This window comes from the organism of the source record quoted next, unplaced genomic scaffold (genome assembly GCF_019419815.1).
Source record: "Pyrus x bretschneideri cultivar Hongxiangsu unplaced genomic scaffold, Pyrus_bretschneideri_v1 Contig1, whole genome shotgun sequence".
NCBI classification, from domain to species: domain Eukaryota; kingdom Viridiplantae; phylum Streptophyta; class Magnoliopsida; order Rosales; family Rosaceae; genus Pyrus; species Pyrus x bretschneideri.
This window is the reverse complement of record NW_025999390.1, coordinates 14069605-14091691: the sequence shown is the minus strand read 5'-3', so window position 1 is coordinate 14091691 and position 22087 is coordinate 14069605. Positions and strand designations below refer to the sequence as shown.

Here is a 22087-nt window from a genome sequence, read left to right as displayed (position 1 = left end):
TTTCCAAATGGATATTTGAAAGATAAAAAAAGTATTATTAAAGAAACTTACATTTAAAATCCATAATAAAAAATATAAATAAAAAAAAATATATTTTTTAAAAAGGGTTGATTAATAGTCAATCCTATGTATGTGCTACAGCAGATTGGAATGTTTAAAATGGTATTTAAACAAGAAGGGTTACAAGATTATTTCTCCTTTACCTCCCAAAATAGCGCAAGATTGTTGAAACACGTTCATATTTGGGCATGTTATTCACATACCTATTTTTACTTTTCAAATACCTTTGTTAATTTTTGTTCATCGATCTTCATCAATCATTCAATCTGACAGTACGAGTGTGAGAGGTAAAAATAAGTGTGTATAGTACCACCCTTATATTTACGTCTCAGGTCATGTGTTCAAGCCCATGAGTTCAAGTGACATATCAAATTCTACTAAAATAAACCTTTACATTCATTTCATCAAAGTAAATGCGAAGTTTAACCTTTGGCAAGAAGTGTATGCTTTTCGCAGATGCTATAATGTAAAGTAGGAGTGACCACAATTGAAGATAAGATAAGAGAAAATCGGTTAAGATGGTTTGCAGAATACCTACAGATGCTCGGTTAGATGATGCGACTATGAGACTGAGACCAAGACAAAAGAGGTATATGAAGACTTTGAAAGAGACTATAAGAAAATATATGTAACACTTGAAGCTAACAGAAGACTTAGCACAAAAACTAGTGCAGTGGCATTCTAAGATTCATACAACAGACCCACTTAGTCGGATAAGACTTGGCGGTGGTTGTTGTATTCATCGCATCAAAGCAATACATACATCGCAATTCCTTGCGGTGACAAACTTCTGTACAACACAACCTTCATTGCAACAGTGAACAGAAAACACTTCGCTACTTGTTTACAGGTTCAAAAGATTTGATATCAAGTTCCACCCCATCCACGTCTTCTTATCAGATGGGTGCGCAAAGTTGAGTTCAAACATCTCCTTGCTAATGTGCTCACCCGATTCACAGAAGCCCACCAGCTTCGCAACAATTTCAGCGCTTTCCTGCACGTTTTGCATGTTATGGGGGTCTGTCCACAACTTGTTCACCAGCTGCAGCCTCCTCTGTTTCCCTCCGGGCGGAATCTCCCATTTCGCATACAATATTTCTCTCTCGTCCGCTGTCAGTTTAGAACTCACCCTCTTAGCTAAATACTCCCTCTCTTGCTTGAGAGCCTTGATGCTGCAAGTCATTAAATATCAAATATTTCAGCAGATTACTTCAAATACTTGATCAGTCTAATTAGAATACTAAGAACACTTTGATGGATTTACCTTGCTGCAACGGAGCCTGCTGGTTCATCGCCTAAAAGCGCGGGGCTTGCATTTCCAAGATCCGAGAAGTGTTGCTCCAACCATTGCAATCTTCTGAGTTCGACTTCCATGTAGATCTGGTCAGAAGGTTCTCCCTTGAATAACAGATAAAACTGGGTGCGGTGTATGATCGAGACATGGCACAGGTGCCACAGCATGATGATTTCCTTCCTATCCTCCTCAAAAGTCAACTCCCATGTCCCAGGAAGAGATTCATCTATATTATCCATCTCATCGATCACAGCGTCTTGATCTTTCTCCAATGCAATAACCTGAAGCCATATATAATGTATAATATAATTTCGAACAAAGCATCACTAGTACTCTTGAAATTGAAGAACATGGGAAATGTATCTTACCTGGCACAACAGAAGGTGCTTTTGGTATGAAAGCTTCGTCACCCGTTCTTTTAACTCAGTCACATAAGATTTAATGCTCCGTATATTCTCCTCGGCAGCATTCTTGAACATCCTCTCCATTTTCTTTACATTAACTGTGTTTGAATGCTGCACGCCAGGACTTCCCTCTTTGGATGACTTACGGGTACCATTTTCGTCACTCTTAGGTGGAGTAACTTTATATCTCCCAGCCGCGGTTTCATCACTAGGCATAGCATCGTTGTTCTCAGGAACCTTGTTTTCAGTCTCATATTCCATCACTCTACGAGAAGGGTTCAGAGGTGAGCAAGGGGAGCGAATTAGGTGCTGCATGTTTGGACTATTGCTCAAGTTGAAAGGAAGAATCTTCTTCTTTTTTGACGGGGCCTTGCATTCTGGAATTTCCTCACTATTTGAAAATGAAATAACCAGCTGGTCTATCGATTTCTGAACATTCTCAAGCTTCCTTTCTAAAGATTTAATATCTTCTGCCTGGGTTTGCCAACGACTGATCTCATCTTTCAGGTTGGCCCCATCACCGGTCACAGATTCTTCTGAAATGGATCTAACAGCTTGTATTTCCTTTATTTCAGACAGAAGCTTTGCTATAGTTTCAGCAGTTTCTTTATTTCCGAGCTGATGCGAGGCTACTTCCTTATGCAGTACTTCAAGTGCTCGATTTGCCTCATCACCAAGCTGCTTCTGTCTTTGCTCAAGCTTTCGAATTTCATTCACAAGCATGGATGGATCTGTAGAAGTAACTGATCTCCTTACCATAGCCTTTCTTCGGTTTGCACCTCTGGTTCGAGACCGTGGAGTTACTGGAGTATCTCTACTATGAGAAGGAACTATTTCATTCTCTCCAGGAAAAGAAAGACACCTAGCGACTTGACCAGAAGGTCCACATTGTTCCGACCCCTGGAACTTTTATATGTCAAAAATTACATTAATCCAGATACATAGAAATCATTAACATATACAAACAACAATAGTACCTTCTGCACTTTCTTTGCTTTGCGTTCTGATTCAAGTAGTGATTGTGCGAGGTCTCTTTCTCGCTTTAGCTCTTCCATTTCCCTTTCCATCTGTCAAAGGAAGTTTCTTCACAGTTTAGAGCCAGCACATAGGTAGAATGACATTATTTTCAATTTACGCCAATGAGCAAGTTTGACGATAGTATTTAGTATTTGACTAACAGAAAAAAATATTGTATTTCCAAGCACCGTACCTGTTGGATTTTCAAGTCCTTTTCTTCTAGTATAGACCTCAAATAAGAAGGCTTTGGACTTCGTAACTCTGCTTCAAGTCTGGCTACTTCCTTCTGCAAATTATGTACACGAAGTTAGACTAGTTTTATTTTTAAAACTTTAACTAATTTGCAAGAAATAAATATTACAATTACACAATCCAGAGACAGAATTGCAGTTAATTCTTGTACCATGTTTATTTTCGCACTGTTCGTGACTTCCTTGGCACTAGTTGCGAATGAGAGTGTGTTCCTTGTTTGCTCTACATGACTTAAAGCTGGGCTTATGGTACATATAATAGCTGTCCGAGCATTTCCCCCAAGTGACGACTGCAGTAATCGTGTAAGTTTTGAATCCCTGTATGGTATGTGACCACTTCTTTTTCCACCGCTGTGAAAGAAAAATTTGTTAGATAGCTTGCATGCACTTACATGTTCAACAAATTAAAACACAGGAATTCTCCGCATTTATCCCAAAAACGTACATTTCTTTTTTAGATACCGCTGCTGAGCATGAACTTCCATGCTCACAGATGAGTACAATAAGTTTCAAGGTTTTTGTTACCACCAAATCAAAAGGCAGGATAGGATAAGTTGAACTTGTACATATAGCACAAAACTAAAGGAGCAAAAGCTACGGATGCTCTAAGTCATCAACATTTTGGCAATAGCTTTACCTTAGCTTCCTGATAACAGTTGTGAGTGTCAACAAGCTACGGTTAATATGACTACCTTCCTTCAATCTTGTACCATCTGCATTCGTTTGGGAGGCGCGTTCACTTCCAGCAAGGTCCACAAGGTTCTGCAGATTTCCAGAATTCTAGTAATTCTATTGATAAAAATTTCGTTGTTGTTTGCTACCAAACACCTGAATGAGGATAAACATACCAAACTGGCTCCAAAAGCTTTCATGGACCCTGAACTCTCCCGGAGGCTGCTTTCTATGGTCTGAAGAAAATTAAACGAATTGGTAATTCTATCCTCAAGCATGTTCCAGTGAAAAACATAACATGAACTCTAAATACGAAAAATTCATTATTACAGTATACCAGCCTGATTATCTGATGCGATCTTGAGCTTTTGTCATTTAGAGAAGTTTCTCCCACTTGCCTCTGAGCTGCAAAGACAACTTTACAGTTAGATCATTCATACAAAATAGAAACTACGGTACAAGGATCATCTTACTCTATGCAGAAAGGTTTTTACATTTGACCACCAATTTTCAAATGGGAAAATATTTTCACCGGATGATAAGAAGGTAATGTCAGTTGCTTAGGAAAGACGACTACAATCGGATAGTTAACAACACATTTGTTCATTGGAACAACAATTGTAAAGCATCAATTCAACAAAATCACCTCAAGTTTTGGCCAAACAGCTTACAATTTGCAATGAATTTAATAACAGATTACCTTCACAAATTCCAATTAAGTGCCTCAAATGTTCGCCATTCTGAACAATTTCTTCCTGTGGCTTGTCCACGATGGTCCCTTCTACATTCAGAAAGGGCATGAAATGTTAACATGAAAATGAATCCATTTGATCTCCATCATGAAAGTTTCTTTTGTATACCTCGGAGTCATCCAAAAGCCGAAGCGAGCCTGATTTGCGTTTCAGGAGGTCAACAACAGTTTCATTATATATCTCCAAAGCAGAAAATTTCAAAACAAACTCCCTTTCTGGCGTCTACGAGATCAAAAAGAAAGCAACAAGGGCATAAGTACAAAATGGTTACAGCAATAACAAGAGGATTCCAAAAGCTATATAAAAGATCATAGTATGAACTATGACTTACATTCTTGATGTGTTCGAAGATGTCCCTCACTGCATTTTCGGTGATTCCTCTCATGGTAAATGTCTTACCACTACTAGTTTGTCCATACGCAAATATTGTTGCTGTCAAAAGAAAAGGTAGGAAACTTACAATCGGAAAACTTCCATTTGGCACAACATAAAATGTATACAAAAGTACAGGTTACCAGCTTAATGTTCAATTACCGTTCATTCCTGTAAGTGCAGATAAAGCAACATCCTTGGCTCCTTCTTCATAAACCTTCTGAGTTGAGCACATCGGGCCAAAAACCTTATCTATTGTATTTAAATCACAACAAGAATTTACTTGAGTAAAAACAAGTCTGCCCAGAAACTGCCCTCTGAAGAAAACAAAAAGGAACGTACTTTCCTAAAACGACAATATTGTAGATCAAAATATTTTCGTACATCCAAACCTCTGCACGGTTGACAAATTTCAGCAGTGAACACAACAAGACTAGCGAAAGCACAGGAAGAATACGAAAGTTTTCATATAATGCATACCAAAGGTGTAGGGGTTTGAGGGCCGCTCATGATTCGGGTTCTTGAATACGATAGTGTGCTCATCCAAGCAGTCCCAAGCTATAAGATCATACAACGCCTGCTCTCTGCGGTTTAGTGGCCTCAAACGAACTGTAACTAAAATTTTCTCCTCACTGACTTTAGAACCGCCCGGAGTGGAGCACGGGGTCCTCCGCACCTTAGTAGACGGTGTTGCTGGTGTCCCCGGCATCATCTTCACTTGCTAACCTCCACTCTATAAACCACAGAAGCAAAATCAATCGGAATCATCACCGATCATAACAAATTCAATACTGCAGTAAGTTCATGGTAAATCAAATCACTTTTTCGTTCTTCAACAATCCAGAGATTTCCTAATGGTGACAAAGAGACTGCTTTTCTTGGATTGCAAAATTTAACAGAAACAAATTGGAGCAAACGAAACCCTAGCTTCACGAACAAATTAAACTATTAGTATAAAGAAATCAAGTTCAAATCTTAAAAATCTAAATCAACAAAAAAAAAAAAAAAATGAAACTATCAGACTCGTTTCGAATTCTTGATATTTTTGGCTCTCAACAAATTTAACCTGAAAAATTATAACTACTTTTTTGAAAAAAAAAAAAAAAAAACAGAAATATTTAAGGAAATCGCCGATTTATGCACTAAAACTTCATGAATCCAAAAGCACTGCAATCATGGGATACAGAGAAATAGAGAGAGAGAAATGCTTACTGTAAAACTGGAGTTCTTGGAGGTTTGAGAGTGCCAGTGAAGAACTGCAATGCTGTAGAGAGAGAGAGAGAGAGAGACGGAGATGGAAGTAGTAACGGCTATTTCAGGCGTGAGTGCTTGCGTTATTTAATTTCGGTTAACTTTTCCGTCCGCTTAGGCGCACCTGAAGTGAGAACATAAAAGATTTGTTTCCTAATTTTTGAATTTCTGGCGCCCGGGTGTTGGCAGGCAGGGAGGACGGGGTTAGGACCCACGTCAGTTACGGACACGTGTCACCCGTGCAGTAGTCACGTTCTGAGTTTTCCAACGGAAACGGGGTGATTAATGTCAGGGCGTGGAGCTCGAAGACACGGGGCAGAGCTGGAATATTAACAACCGAGCCGAACCCAACAACGAAGCCCAAAACAAAAATAGGCCCGCAAATAAAGAAGAGTCAAAGCTTTAGTAAATTGCTAACTTATGACACCATTTAGCTTCCTCTGAGCCTCTGAATTGGAGATGACACTGTTTTGTTTGGTTTGGTGCGGTTTCAAACGGTTTTGATTCGATTTTTAGAAAAAAAAAATGTATAATTCTCAACATTTGGGTAGCTTTCCTCTACACACAGTTTTCAAAGTAAGCACTACATGTGCCGTAAATCATCACAATTTTCCGCACTACTGAATCTCCAATGTCGTCATTGTTTACTATCTAAGATAATTAAGCACTACATGTGCCGTAAATCATCACAATTTTCCGCACTACTGAATCTCCAATGTCGTCATTGTTTACTATCTAAGATAATTGATTTGTTGGGTGGTGTAATCTGCATTTCAATGACTGGTAAGTTGGTTGAGCCAGTTTAACACATAAAATTAAAAGGCATGTGATCAATATACATTAGCATTTGTCTAATTATAGTCTCATTTACTTGTAAGTGGAAAAATTGAAATTTAACTATTATACATGACGAGTTTGATATTTAATTATCGACAATTCATTATGTAAAAAAATTGGAAAATGTAAACACTTTTGGACGGGAGGGTGCTTTGAATAATTATCGAGTCGCAATAAACCAAGCGAACAAAAGAAAAAGGCTTAGCAAATGTTTAGAAGTCACAAATATCAAATCTGAAGGTAAACTTTAAATCCAAGCCAACCAATGTGCAAGGAAAATTCAAAGAGTACAAGCTCCAATCCCAATATCTTTGTGCTTCAAAAAAAAAAAAAATCAGTATGTAATTAATATTTCCATTAAACTTTAGATCCAAGCCAACCAATGTGCAAGCTAAACGCCAATTCTCTACAAACTCGGATAAGATTTAAAGGATTGTGACACTAGCCAAATTTTGGGAATAAGGATTTTTCGTTTTCTGAGGACGAGGTTTGTCGTAACAGAAATGTTGATTTTTTGTGATCAAAAGTTCAAAGGTTCGAGTTGTGGAAACAACTTCTTTTAAAAACAAGAGTAAGACTGCGTACAATAAACGTCCCTCCTCCTCCTGCAAAACCGAAAGCCTTATTGGCTTGAGATCACCCTTAAGGATTCTTCGTTTTTCTCTTTTGGTGTAGAGGTAATTATATTGACTGTTCTTGTTTACGAAGCACATAAGTTTCTATTTCAAAACCTTTTAGTGCACAAGTGTCGAGTGCTTTCATAGTTCACAGACAAGCAGTTTGCTCTGATACTGTGTAAAAATTTCACCGAGACAGAGTAGAGGTTTACAAGCCACATTCTCAGTGATCAATTTGACTAGACAAATAAAATGTGTAGACTTTGCTGAATGTGGAGTTTTTTTTTTTCTGAAATATGTGCTTGCCAATCAACAAACACGTACATGCTGCATCGATCTCACTAACCCTATTTGACAAGGACTGCATGCAAAAACCTAATTCGCTTGGACGATCGTTTTCTAATTTTCTACGCCCCACTACTTCAATAGTTAGGAGTGAAAAAGGGTCCAACCACTTTGGATCTTAATTAACACTAAAAATGATTCAGTTAGGTAAATAGTCTATGTGTGTTCAGTTCGACTATTTCCACCAAACAAAAAGGAAGAACATGTTCTATCTTATCATTAACGTGGCCTTTAAGTGATAGAAAAAAGTAACTTAAGATCGGTGCTTCACGATTCATTTAGTAATTTGATCACATATGTGTGTGTGTGTGTGTGTGTGTGTGTACTGCAATGGGTTGAAGGGTTTGTTTTCAGTAACGAGGGATCAGAATTCTCATGACACACTCACTTGTTAAGAACAAAGCACGCGTTGAGCGAAATTTCAAGTGCAATTACTCACAAAACACACGTCTCAAAGGAAACTCAATTATTCTATGTTAATAAAAGGGTTGAACGGGGATTGCAGGTTGGTGACATAATTATATATCCTAGTTGATAATAGATAGGTCAAATTTCTTTCTCAAGTTGTAAATCTTTCCTTCAATTCTAAGCTAGCATGTAGTGAGTTATAATGCAACATCAATCTATTACCCATTTAAACAGAACAAAATGTAGCCTTTGATCTGCTTCACCAACAAAATTAACTGTAGCCCTTTTCTGTGGCCACCACAAAAGAGGCATGAACCCTTCACCAATTTTTAGGTGTAGTACTCAACGTATAAACTTTTCCTTCCGAAAAGATAATCTTAACTTGTAAATGACGGTGGATTTGAGTTGGATGCTCTAACTTCGCTATTTTGGATCAAGTTTTTTGATTACCGAGTTGGATATGCTCCAGCTTTAACATACGGTGATAAAAGCAAATAGTTCATACATCAAACCTAACGGTTAACTACTATGTGTCATCATAGGTATAATTCAGTCCAACCACAAATGAAATGGCGTGTTTAGAACATAAATTTTCAAATTGGGGATTCTAAGTGCCTTTAATTTTCAAGCTACCTCTACTAGCTTCTTTCCAATGGTAGTAGAAAACTTGTTGATCTTCTTCATTAGTCTTAATTAAGAAACTTCACAACGGACCACAAACATAGTTACCTTGAAGTGCCTAATTCCATTTTGTGATAGCCCAATATTCCATTTTGCTTTTAATGTGATAATTTGCAAATCGATTTCCAATTTCCTTGTAATATTTGATGTGAATAATTACTTGATGAGTAAAAGACAACAAAAATTGCAAATTAAAATTGACGTGAGCCGTAAGGAAACATATGATGCCATGGCTTATACATGAGTGCATATTTGCTCATAGCCTTAAAGTGGGAGAGATCTTTTCAATGTCGGAAATATGGTCCAGTACACAAGTGTCATGATATAATTGGTTGGAAACTCGAAAATAAAAATTTTAATCGATTATATTATAACATTTAGTGTACCGGGTCGTATTCCAGCACATTGAAAATTTCTCCTATGCAATACATTACATCCAACGATAATCAATAGAATGACGAGTATGACTATAACCTTAAAGTGACAAACAAAAATATTTCTGCATATACACTCACATACACATGCAATGCACTTTTTGAGCTTGTTAGCCATGCACGACTATATTCCAACTAGGATTTTGATAGAACCATACACTTCAAATAGAGAAACTTACATTTTGTAGCAGCCTAAGTGTAGCAACAAATAAAAAGTTGCCATCGAGTAGGAAAACGTCCTTGATGACAATTCTGTAATGGCAACAAAAAACAACTTGTTGGCAAAATTAGAATGGTACCAAACTATATTGAAACGTATGGTCCCAAAATATGGAGAAATTCTTCTGTGAAGACTATGATATAGGATACAATCTCATGGATGCATGTGTGTTATATTGTAGTTTACATTTCTGAGCGGATGCTATGAAAACGCTTTTCAATTCATTGGTCAAACCGTAACTTCCTACCATGCCAAACAAGGACACTCCAATTGAATGCATTGTACACAAATTGAATCCTCGAAAATTGAAAACCCCCTAATATTCAACTTTAACCATAGAACACGAGTTTTACAGTGTACTCACTCAAAAACAGCGTCCTAAAAACCACTAAAACGGCCAATGGGTTTCGAACCAATGTGCTCTTCCTCGTGTTAGACTATCAGTTTCATTCCAACAATATAATTACTCACCAACGAGGCATCACAGATTTAAGTTAAAAACCGACGATGTCGGTGGTATTTGCCATATTAGACATTAAATATAAAGAGATTTTTCAACATGTCCGACAAGCTTGGTGGTACGCTATATTATTATACTATTTGTATAATAAAATCGGTAGTGTTTGCGTCATCAGATGTAAAAAAATTTGAGAGACTTCTAAATTTTATATGCCTAAAACATGAAACAATATATTACGCGTAATTATATAAATAAAGGAAAGTTATTGATTCGTTTGCGGTGACACGCTCATGGACCTCGCCAATTTATAGGTACGCGTGGGCCCCGCAGGGAACGTATCGCCTCCAGACCACAGAGTACCACAATCCTGGCCGCCCTGATGCAACAGATTCGAACTCGCTACCTCGCTGACGCCCTCGAGTTCTGGCCTCTCATTGCGGAAATGAGATTCTCTGTTGGCCCCTACAGTGTGCGCTCGTTCTTTTGTCCCATCAGGAATCGCCACGTCACGATAAAAAAATGAAGATTTCAAAGCAGTGATGTGTCTCCGCCCCGTAACGCAGCTGGTGCGCTGTGACTTTTCGCCCACAATGCTCAGCCCAGCCAATATTCCATGTTTTCTCCGCTTTTTATAATTTGACAAGTAATTGATTAAAGTAGCTTAATGAAAATGACAGCTTTGCCCTTTTTACCTTCCAATTTTCCCGTATTTTGATAAGGTTCCACTCTTCCTCGATGTTTTTTCTATTGCATGAAATTTGGTCTGAAATTTTAATAAACGACTCTAGTTCATAAGCATCGTCAAGTTTACAAAATATCACCTATGCAGCATGTAAAATGTACGTTATCATAAATAATCAACTCAAATTAACGACAAAAACCAAATTCGATGCAATTTAAAATACAAAAACAAAAATGAAACTTCATAAAAACTACATGTTTTAGCTCATTTTTCTTTTTCAATAGCCCAGGATTAGGTAGTTCAACATGCGCAGTAAAGATTGGCTCTAAATAATCGAACAGTGAAAATTATTTAAAAATCAGATTAGTTGATTTGTTGAACTACCAAAGACAAACTCGTAGTAGCCTGTACCAGCTACTTCCGTTTAGCTTCATTTTGTTAGGTCAAATACTCAAAACCACCGTTTAGCGTCGAGTCAAAGAAGACAGGATTCAGAAAAAACCAGGCTAGTTAATGGATAAGAGCATGCATGCACATGTTAATTTTAAATATTACATAAGAAGAAGTTGCATTTGATTAATAAAATTATAGGTTTCAGAAGGAACTGAGACAATAATATATGATGGTAAAAGGGCCTACAAACTATACAAAATGAATAGAAAAGGGGAGAGTTGAAGGAGAAAGCGGATGAGGAAAATGAGTAAAAAAAACAAAAAAAACTTAGGGTCATAGACCAGAAAAAAGTAAAGCGGTTTTGTGAAAACAACAATGAAACCACAGGAAATGTGTAACCTGGTTTTAGTTTTTCTTACCATAAGTATGTCGGAAACACGACCTGATATATCAAGTTTATTAATACTTACCATCCTATTTGTTATTGTCGGACGATTTTAATTCTTGAAATTTGCATCCATCAACTACACAGTTATCGAAATTTAAACTCATTTAATGATGACAAATAGAATGACGAACGTAACTATCACTTGAGAATGATGAGGAAAAATAATTTCCAATGAATAATCAATTCAATTAGCAGCATTACCCACCAATCGCACCAAGGAAGACGATGAGTCACATGACATGTCATCTTTCTCTTTCCCTTGCTCCATCTTCCATGTATATAAAAGGCCGTTCTAGCTTTCCTTCTTCTCCATCCCATTCTTATTCATCCTATCTTCATTTCTGTCGTTCTCTGTGTTCTGTATATTGAAGTTCTTCGTTCATTCAATTTGTTCGTCGATTCGTTACTCTTCTGGTCAAGAGCATTCGTTGGCGGTAATTCTCCGTACATTTTAAGGTAATGATAGAAAGTTTTACTAGTCGCATTTCAAGAATTTTTTGTCGCATTGTTTTTGCTCCGATGATTGCTCCTACTAGTCGCAGTGTATATACTATATGATAAGTTGGGAATATTCTTCAAACATCTTATCTATTGTGGATGGCATGTTAAAACCCTGTATTGTGTCTCCTACTACATGGTACTATAAAGCATAAACTTTCGGAAAGAGATGCTCTTCTCATCTCTTCCTCAAGAGCTCAAGAATCAAGTTATCAGCACATTTAAAATTTGATCAAACGGTCAAAAATTATTTAACTTTTAAATTTTTTTACTAATTTCTCTGTTTTTAGCTATTGAATCAAATTTTAAAGGTCCGGATCACCTGATTTCTGAGCTTTAGAAGGAGAGATCCGAAATAATCTCTTTCCTAAACTTTTTTCCACACCAGACATTGGTGCAGATTACAAAGAAATATATTAATATTATGCATATAAATTTGTCCAATTCTAAAATGTGAATTACATCAAACCCACAAATCTAAGAGATGGGCAACAAAATTTCAGGGTTTTATCATCATCAAATTTTATAGAGAACACCTACAAAGTTCTAGACGTATTAAAAAAGTCCAACTTTTGAATCATCACCAACTACAATTAGACCCCATTCCATGCCTAACATTATGATAGATTTTTTAGTGTCTTATAAATACTGTCTGATACATAAATATAATGATGAACTAGTGAAAACTTGGATTTTTTTTAATAAATTACATTATAATACTTAATATATAGGATCGTATTGGCATCACATTGAAAATTTTCTCTAACATAAGCCTCTCTTTCCCTGCAATTTTTCCAAATTTTCGTGCCATAAAAGTAAACAAATAAAAATCCAATCGGATTTTTTCTTGGACAGCAAGGCCTATGGTAAAGGCAAATTCTTGAAGAGCAAGTCCATGCATTCAATTAAATTCTAGCATACTAATATTAAAAATTAAAGATAGCACAAATGCTTTTTGCCCCTTATTTCCTTCCACATTTACAATACTTTGCAGTGAAACATCTCATCATATCCGATTCCAATGTGGATATTTTAACAAAATTACCACTGTTTTTGTTTACTTTTCGCAAGAAATTAAGACGAAGGGTCAAAAGTGAAATGGACTTTTGTCCAAGTCTGTTTCTTACCATATTTTTTCGCGCTCCCCTCACTATAAAACTCCCCTCCGTCTGTGTTCATCAAATCATCTTCCTTCTCCCACCGATCTTTCTCTAGGTACTCCTTTTCATTTCGCCATTTTTTACTTTATCTATGTTTCTTGTTCTTGGGTGGTTTTTCTTAGGCCGAATGATGTTTTTTCTCGAATTTTTGTTACATTTTCGCATGGATCAATGGCTTCTTACTTTTGGGTTAGATTTTGTTTTATGGGTTTTTGCTCTGTTTTCGTGTAGATCGCTGTTTTTATTTTTGTTCAAGATACAAAAATCTGTTCTTATCTTTTGATGTGTTGGGTTTTCTACTCCAACAAGCAAAAGGAAAATATGGTTTTTTAATTTTTCATCTGGTTGGTCTTATCAACTTTGACTAATGCCCCATAAATATCCTTGTTAAGAGCCCTTAATTACGATAAGCCTGGATTATTAATTTATTTAATGGTGGGGTTTAAACTCTTAAATGTTTCTGAGGATCTAATTATTAAAAATTATCAGTGCTTTTGCTTCTACAGAATACTCTGCAAATCCTTTTTCCATTATTCTTTAGCACTATTTATGGTTGCAAATCTTAGATGAACCTTTTGAACAGTCGTTGTTGGATGGTGGTGGTTTGGTTTTGAAAAATAAAATCTGTGTCTTCCAGAATATTAATAGTAATATTATTATTTACATGATTTTAGTCTTATTTAAGGTTTGATTTGTTGACTTTTTCTGGATGACTTGTTATGGTTACAGTTTTGCTTTTTCTTGCAGCTTTTAAGGTTGTCTGATTTTCCAAGCTGCTGTCGATGGCGGAACGTGTGCTGACCCGCGTCCAGAGTCTCCGGGAGAGGCTGGACGAAACCCTTTCTGCTCACCGCAATGAGATTCTGGCCCTTCTTTCAAGGTACTACTACGTTGTGATCACGAATGGGTTTTTGTCTAATGTTTCAAAACATGCAAAAAGTTGTTGTCTTTTGTATTTGTTGAGGTTGTTGTTTGGTTTGATCACTAAAACGGTTTTTGGGGTTTTAGGATTGAGAAAAAGGGGAAAGGGTTTCTGCAACCCCATCAGCTTCTTGCCGAGTTCGAAGAGATTCCTGAAACGAACAGGCGGAAGCTGTTGGATGGGGCTTTTGGTGAAGTTTTGAAGAACACCCAGGTAAACATTTTCGATTATACATCATTTGTTTCTGTGTTTTTTAGGAGTTTTCTGAACGATTTGTGGATGTTTTGTGCAATGTAGGAGGTAATTGTTCTGCCCCCATGGGTGGCGCTTGCTGTCCGCCCAAGGCCTGGTGTTTGGGAGTACATTCGTGTGAATGTCCATGCTCTCGTTGTCGAGGAGTTACGTGTGGCTGAGTACTTGCAATTCAAGGAGGAACTTGTTGATGGAAGGTAGATTTTGGGTCTTTTTATATTTTGATTTCCAAAGTTTCGATTTGGTTCTTAATTGTTTGTTACTTGTGCTGGAGTTCGTAGATTGGACTCATTAGAGTAGTTTAGAATATCGCATTGTAGAATAAAACCCGTCTGTAACTCTGTCTGTGATGTTAATAATTTGTGTTGGTTTCAATTGCAGTGCCAATGGCAACTTTGTGCTCGAGTTGGACTTTGAGCCATTCAACGCCTCCTTCCCCCGCCCAACTCTTTCCAAGTCCATTGGAAACGGTGTTGAGTTCCTCAACCGCCACCTTTCTGCAAAGCTCTTCCATGACAAGGAGAGCCTGCACCCGCTGCTCAAGTTTCTCCGTGTTCACTGCTACGAGGGCAGGGTATGATTTCCTCTCATTTTCAACTTTACCATCTTTGATTGTGAATGATATTAGTACTCTTGTGCAGCTTTGCTGATCTCTGTATTTAATTTGATCGGCATTTTCGTGCAGAACCTGATGCTGAATAACAAAATTAACGATGTGAATGAGCTACAACATGTTCTGAGGAAGTCAGAGGATTTCCTATCTGCAATTGCCCCGGAAACTCCGTACAAGGAGTTCGAGCCGAAGTTGCAAGCCATTGGCTTGGAAAGGGGTTGGGGTGACACTGCTGGGCGTGTGCTCGAAATGATGCAACTTCTGTTGGACCTTCTTGAGGCACCCGATCCTTGCACTCTTGAGAAATTCCTTGACCAAATCCCCATGGTCTTTAATGTTGTGATCCTCTCCCCCCACGGCTATTTCGCCCAAGACAATGTCTTGGGGTACCCTGACACCGGTGGCCAGGTTGTCTATATCTTGGATCAAGTTCGCGCATTGGAGGCTGAGATGCTCAAGCGTGTTAAGCAACAGGGACTGGACATCATACCCCGCATTATCATTGTGAGTTTATCTGAAATTTTGTGGCTCCGAAATTTATGTCATTTGGTGATTTTATTTTATGCTCTCCATTCTGATGCTTTGATTATGTTTTAAACACAGCTCACAAGGCTTCTTCCTGATGCCGTTGGAACCACATGTGGTGATCGACTTGAGAAAGTATACGGGACTGAGCATTCAGATATTCTTCGTGTTCCATTCAGAGATGAGAAAGGAGCCATTGTCCGCAGATGGATTTCAAGATTCGAAGTCTGGCCCTACCTAGAGACATACGCCGAGGTGAATTTCTCTGTTAATATATATATCAGTTTCCATATTTTTTTTCCTTCACTGACATATTCCAATTTTTGCTTGTATTTGGTTTTAATGCATACCGATTTTTGTGTTATTAGGATGCGATCAAGGAACTTTCCAAGGAAATGCATGGCAAGCCTGATCTCATCATCGGAAACTACAGTGATGGCAACATTGTGGCCTCACTGATGGCACTCAAATTGGGTGTTACACAGGTTTGTGAATTGTGATTCCGATTTGATAACTTTTGCATCTTAGTTGCTAAATTCATTGTTCGGTTTTTGTTGGTCCTGCAGTGCACCATTGCTCATGCTCTCGAGAAGTCAAAATACCCTGATTCTGACCTTTACTGGAAGAAATTGGATGACAGTTATCACTTCTCATGTCAATTTACAGCTGATCTTATCGCCATGAACCACACTGATTTCATCATCACCAGTACCTATCAAGAGATTGCTGGAAGGTAATAATATCACCTGGCATTAGATTTTTTCGTACATTCAACCTGTCACATCTTTTGGATCCTAAATTTGTGTTCTATGAATGTTTGCAGCAAAGAAACTGTTGGTCAGTATGAGAGCCACACTGCTTTTACTCTTCCTGGGCTCTACCGTGTTGTTCATGGTATTGATGTCTTCGATCCCAAGTTCAACATTGTTTCACCAGGAGCTGATATGAGCGTCTACTTCCCTTACACTGAGAAAGAAAAGAGGCTGACTAACTTCCACCCTGAAATCGAAGAGCTCCTTTACAGCCAAGTCGAAAATAAGGAACACTTGTAAGTTTCCACTTCATTTTGTTGCCGCGGTTATTTTTGCTCATTTCATCTTCCGTTCAAATATGTACTAATGGGTTTATATTTGTTATTCGAACAGATGTGTGTTGAAGGACAGAAACAAGCCAATCATCTTCACAATGGCAAGGCTGGACCGCGTGAAGAACATCACTGGGCTTGTCGAGTGGTATGGTAAGAATGCCAAGCTCAGAGAGTTGGTTAACCTGGTTGTAGTTGCTGGTGATCGCCGCAAGGAGTCCAAGGACAATGAGGAGAAGGATGAGATGAAGAAGATGTATGAGCTTATCGACACCTACAAGCTGAACGGGCAGTTCAGATGGATTTCTTCCCAGATGAACCGTGTCAGGAATGGTGAACTTTACCGCTACATTTGTGACACCAAGGGCGCCTTTGTGCAGCCTGCTGTGTATGAAGCTTTCGGCTTGACTGTCGTTGAGGCCATGACTTGTGGACTGCCCACATTTGCCACTTGCAAGGGTGGCCCGGCTGAAATTATAGTGCATGGCAAATCTGGCTACCACATTGATCCATATCACGGCGATCAAGCTGCTGAGATCCTTGTTGATTTCTTTGAGAAGAGCAAAGCAGATCCTAGCCACTGGGACAAGATTTCTCAAGCCGGCTTGCAGCGCATTTATGAGAAGTAAGCAAAATCAAATCCCTATTTTCACGGTAAATTATGTTGCTTGCCTTGCAAGTTATCTTACGTATTTGCTCTGTTTTTGTTTAGGTACACATGGCAAATCTACTCTCAGAGGCTCCTGACCCTCACCGGAGTTTATGGCTTCTGGAAGCATGTTTCAAAACTTGATCGCCTGGAGAGCCGCCGCTATCTGGAGATGTTTTACGCCCTCAAGTACAGCAAGCTGGCGGCGTCTGTTCCTCTTGCTGTGGAGGAGTGAAAGAGAACGTTTTCCCAAGTAAATAAAGAGGCGGAGGCAGTGGTTGGGCTTTTGGGTGAAGTTTTTTCCTCCGTCGAATGCGGATTTTGGATATATTATGATTTACAAGGGATCTTTAATTTCTTTTTTCTTTACTTTTGATTTTCGATTCCCATTGGAAATGTTTGAATCTGGGTTTTTACCCCATTAATCAATTCAAGTCAACTTTGCTTCACTTGTTCTTAATAATCTAACACGAAAAGGATTCCACTCTCTTATGGATCGTAACAATTTGAGTGAATATCTGTAATTCCATAGAACCATTCTGTAAATATACGAAATCACCAAACAAAAAACTACTCCTCTAAACGAATCGGCATGAAATTCCTAGTAAAGCTTGAGACTTACTCCAGATCGTCTCAACATAGAGCCAAACTTCACTTGGATACCCAAGTTATTTGAAGGGGGGTAATAACTGATAAACAGAAAATAGTTACGGGGTATTGTAATTGGAATAGCTATATGAAGGATGATAGCAGATTCTGAGTTTGTAACATGTCAATCAATCAATACAATCGCCTCATCATCTTTCTCAGACCAACTTTATATTTTACAAGTATAACATGGTTCAGAGCCCCAGCTCCCATGGATCTTGGTGGTCGATTCCTCTTCTATCTGTCTTCATTACTTTCTTTCGTTTCCGCGTATTTCTTTATTCGTAATACATGTGCCCTTTCTTCCTTTCTTTCTATGTTAACTTCTCTGGAACCTCAGATCGGTCTTGAAGTCCTGGGCGATCTCCCTCACCAGCCTTTGGAATGGCAGCTTGCGGATCAAGAGCTCGGTGCTCTTCTGATACTTTCTGATCTCTCTCAGCGCCACAGTTCCTGGCCTGAAGCGGTGAGGCTTCTTCTCTCCTCTCCGCCATCATCGGATGCACACCTCGCTCGTTCACCAAGAAATCGATCAAAGACAGATTCTGCCACTTTTACTGAGACGGAGAACCACCAGAGCACGAAGAGGCAGAAGAACACGATCACCGGAATGGCATGGACCCACTTCTCCACCGATCTTGAAGAACCCTCTTTCTTTCCCGTGCTGGATCGCGGGTCGTAGACGGGGAGTTCATCCGCGCTGGCTCTGTTGTGGTGGTGCTTCAGTTGTGGCTGCTGCTGCTGCGAAGCTGCGCCGCCGCTGACAGTCGCAAAAGCTTGATCTTCAGGTACCCGAGAGGAGTAAGGCGACCAAAATCTCTGCTGCATTTTGGGTTATGAAAATTGTGACCGAGAATTTCTTGATTGGTTCTTGGTGGAGTTTCTTGGTTCTAGAATTATGGGGTTTCAGTAAAGTAAAGGTCTGTGCATTCTACCTGTTTGTTGATTTGTGTCAGTGAGAATTTCTTTATGTTTGATGAATTCCAAGGCCGATTGTCATCGTCAACTAGTTTGCTCGTCGGTTTCTTGAAGAATTGTTAATTGTGGAGGCTTAAAGATTTGGTTTTGGTTCAATTTCTGGTAGTCTGGTTGGTTCAATTTCTGGTAGTCTGGTAGTCTGGTTATGTGCAGCCCAAGTGTTTGCCGAAATGCCAAGCTCAGAATTTTCGAGAAGGTTAAGTTTTTCAGCCACTTCTGCTTACTTTCTATGTTTGTGATATTTGGATTCAAGAATATTGGTTATTGATGGATTGTGCAATTTGTATGGTGGTGTCCAATTCTTTCTCTGCTTCACTGATGGTCTGCAAGGTTATTGGGTTTGATCTTTCTGCAACTCTTGATATATTTGGAAAAATGCGTGTGAATTCTTGCATTCTGGTATGTACAATTTTGTGGTTGTTCCGATTGTGGTTTGTGTCAAAATTCAGAACTGTAATGTCTAAGAAGATTGTTCAGCAGCTAACTGAGGAGTGGTGCAGTATTTTCCTTATTACAGCCTATAATGTCGAGTCTAACCAACTCAATTGTTAGCATGAATCTACAGTAAGTCCGGTTATACGATGAAGTTTGATGAAGTTGTAAACGGTAAATCCCACGAAGGGTAATTCCGTGATGTAAGTAGGTAAATCCCACGAAGGGTAATCCTACATAGCTGTTGATTTTCTGTTGTTGAAATTGTGAAGGCCAATGCCACTGTTAAGAGTAGTTGTATTTTGGTAAAATCCACAAAGGGCGATCCCGTGGTGCTATAGTTAAGGCCGATGCCACACTATAGTTTGTTATTTTTCTGTTTAAAGGCCGAAGCCAATGTTAAATGAAGTTGTTGACGGTAAATCCCACGAAGGGTAATCCCGCAAGAAGTTGTTATAACCGGCCTGAGGGTGTGTTACAATTTTATAAGAGGCTTTGTATGGAAAATTTCAAAAGGTCCAGATGAAGAAGGTACGCCACAAATCACTGGAAAGGATTCAAATAGTTGGAGAATGGGAAGTTGTTCTCAAATGTCCTGTTGAAAAGCTGCCAATGGGTACGTTTCCAGTCAAGGTTGCTATCCCAGTGGTTCCTACTATCAGAGTAATTGTCACCTTCCCAAAGCTTGAAGACTTACTCCAGATCAGTCTCAAAATATCTGGCTAGCTCAAACTTCACTTGGATACTCCAAGTTTAGTTTGAGGGGGGGTAATAACTGATATAACAGAAATATAGTTAGAGGGGTATTATTGTAATTGGAATATATGGCTATATAAGGGATTGTATAGCTAGTATTTCATGAAGTTCATTTGTATACATTTCATCAATTCAATCAATACAATCTTTCTAGTTTTCTCTCTATCATCTTTCTTTTCTCATGTACCAACTTTATATTTTACAATGTAGTTAACATGCTAATCGTGTCATGTCGAAAATCGCCACCATCCAAATACAACAATGCATTTCTTCTCGATGTCAAAGTCTGCATGGGGTATGCATGCGCCTATGTGCTAGGGCAACTACTTACGCATCAAACAAAGAAAAAATAAGACAAACACAGACCAAGCCGGATTGAGATAGTATGAATGACAGTGAAATACATAAAGTGATCTTATCAAGTGCAGGTGAAGTTGACAAATTACAAGCTTCATCATCTTTCCTCAAGCAATCCTCTCTATTTAATTGAAGCCGATGATCAATCCGAACGGATTCTCTTCAAACTTTTCTCAGGAAATGCTGCATCATCATCATCGTCTTTTTCTCTTGGTTTTCTTTTTTCGAGACTTGCCGGCGCAAATATGTGCAGTGGAACCTTCATCTCCTGCTGCACTTGTTCACGATTCAGCTTGACAACATCTAATATTAACTCTTCCTCCAACGGAGACGTCTCGAATTTTTCTTGGTACTCAACCAATTCCCCATTTGGAAGTTTGGAAAGAAGGATCAAAGTCAACCCACGGTACAGCCCCTTCTGGATATTGACTAGCATAAGAAGGGTAGTATGGTCAAGGTCAAAATATGTAAAAATGATATAAAAGACAGTTAGTTAGTTAGAGTTGGGTTGTTAAAAAGCTTAAGAGATAAGATAACACTTGTGTATATAAGTGTGAAAGATCTTGTAAGGAAAGATAAGATTGTAATACACAAATATATCATTTCTCTCTATCTCTATTTTCTATCATTCTTTCTCACTCTTCTCTATCGTATTTTCTGGTTTCCTTGGTGCTATATATCAAGAACACTGTTATCATGGTATCAATCGCTCGGACGATTCTGGGTGCCGTTTTCTTCCGCTGAAGATTAAAGAACTGCGAGAGTTGATTGATGCTGGTTGCTTTTCTCTGTCAAAAAGGGTCAAGGGGTTCGTTCATACCAGGTTCTTGGTTTCTGTTTTCGTATTGCACACTATCTGTTTGTGATATATTCTAGGTGAAGAGTGTGTGTTCTATTTCTATGAATTTGAAGGCCGATAGCCATTGTTAGCAAGATTAAAGGCCGATAGCAATTTTTTGAGTTCGTAAGAGGCCAATAGCCATTGTTTGATTGTGAAACGTGCTTGTTTGTCAAAGAAGGAAAGAGGCCGATAGCCATTGGCAAAGAAGGGTAGTATATTTAGGTGTCAAGGTCATATTTTGTTAAGGTGTTTGGTTTTCAAATGGCGTTTACTGTTAAGATTAAAGGGTTGTTTGGGATGCTTACGGTAAAGCTTCAGGATGACAATTTTGTTAAATGGAGTTTCCAGTTCCAGTCTGTTCTTTGTGGATATGATCTTTTTGACCATTTCACGGGTGTAGATCCATGTCCTCCGAGATTTGTTATTGATACAGACTCAGGAGTTACAACTGAAATTATGGTGGCATATAAAGATTGGGTGAAGAAGGATCTAGCGTTGTTAAGTCTTCTTATTGCTACACTATCTGATGATGTTATGGAACACATTATTGGTAGTAAGACTGCGTGTGAGGCGTGGACCTGTTTACAAGAAAGATTTGCGTTTGTCTCTATGGTTCGAATCAATCAACTGAAAAGTGAGTTTCATACTATCCAAAAAGGTGGGGAATCTGTGGATAAATGTTTGTTGAGGGTTAAAGCCATTAAGGATCAACTAGTGTCTGTTGGAGAAAGGATCACTGAGAATGATTTTCTTATAGCTGTGCTCTCTGGCCTA

At 38.5% G+C, this 22087-nt stretch overlaps 3 protein-coding genes across 4 annotated transcripts; 1 reads left to right on the top strand and 2 right to left on the bottom strand.

Moving 5' to 3' along the window:
* Positions 1-675: 675 nt before the first annotated feature.
* On the bottom strand, positions 676-6339 carry LOC103950230 (kinesin-like protein KIN-7B). Its single transcript, XM_048587717.1, has 15 exons — positions 6035-6339; positions 5303-5555; positions 4985-5074; positions 4782-4882; positions 4560-4672; positions 4399-4481; positions 4036-4103; positions 3875-3934; positions 3664-3788; positions 3179-3377; positions 2969-3061; positions 2736-2825; positions 1723-2658; positions 1325-1635; positions 676-1232 (listed from the first exon to the last, which is right to left on the bottom strand). The coding sequence occupies exons 2-15, from the start codon at positions 5532-5534 to the stop codon at positions 905-907; spliced, it is 2829 nt and encodes a 942-aa protein (XP_048443674.1). The 5' UTR covers positions 5535-5555; positions 6035-6339; the 3' UTR covers positions 676-904.
* Positions 6340-11897: 5558 nt separating this feature from the next.
* Positions 11898-17750, top strand: LOC103950289 (sucrose synthase). Of its 2 annotated transcripts, none has more exons than XM_048587704.1 (12): positions 11898-12054; positions 14004-14136; positions 14265-14391; positions 14476-14627; positions 14812-15004; positions 15116-15547; positions 15647-15823; positions 15937-16053; positions 16135-16301; positions 16392-16616; positions 16714-17277; positions 17365-17750. In XM_048587704.1, exons 2-12 carry the CDS (start codon positions 14039-14041, stop codon positions 17534-17536), a joined length of 2424 nt encoding a protein of 807 aa, XP_048443661.1. In that variant the 5' UTR covers positions 11898-12054; positions 14004-14038; the 3' UTR covers positions 17537-17750. The 2 variants fall into 2 exon arrangements, with proteins under 2 accessions (XP_048443661.1, XP_048443669.1); XM_048587712.1 differs by lacking the exon at positions 11898-12054 and adding an exon at positions 13179-13311.
* A 467-nt stretch (positions 17751-18217) lies between these two features.
* On the bottom strand, positions 18218-19088 carry LOC125470873. Its single transcript, XM_048570627.1, has one exon. It carries the CDS (start codon positions 18775-18777, stop codon positions 18388-18390), a length of 390 nt encoding a protein of 129 aa, XP_048426584.1. The 5' UTR covers positions 18778-19088; the 3' UTR covers positions 18218-18387.
* Positions 19089-22087: the final 2999 nt, after the last annotated feature.

Bases quoted from the DNA above. Each gene is read 5' to 3' on its own strand.
- LOC103950230 (XM_048587717.1), bottom strand. From the start codon at position 5,534: ATGATGCCGGGGACACCAGCAACACCGTCTACTAAGGTGCGGAGGACC. The intron at 4,673-4,781 runs GTAAGTCATAGT...TTGATCTCGTAG, and splicing joins TCTTCGAACACATCAAGAAT to ACGCCAGAAAGGGAGTTTGT. The intron at 3,789-3,874 runs GTATGTTTATCC...GGAAATCTGCAG, and splicing joins AAGCTTTTGGAGCCAGTTTG to AACCTTGTGGACCTTGCTGG.
- LOC103950289 (XM_048587704.1), top strand. From the start codon at position 14,039: ATGGCGGAACGTGTGCTGACCCGCGTCCAGAGTCTCCGGGAGAGGCTG. The intron at 15,824-15,936 runs GTGAATTTCTCT...TTGTGTTATTAG, and splicing joins ACCTAGAGACATACGCCGAG to GATGCGATCAAGGAACTTTC. The intron at 17,278-17,364 runs GTAAGCAAAATC...GTTTTTGTTTAG, and splicing joins TTGCAGCGCATTTATGAGAA to GTACACATGGCAAATCTACT.
- LOC125470873 (XM_048570627.1), bottom strand. From the start codon at position 18,777: ATGCAGCAGAGATTTTGGTCGCCTTACTCCTCTCGGGTACCTGAAGAT.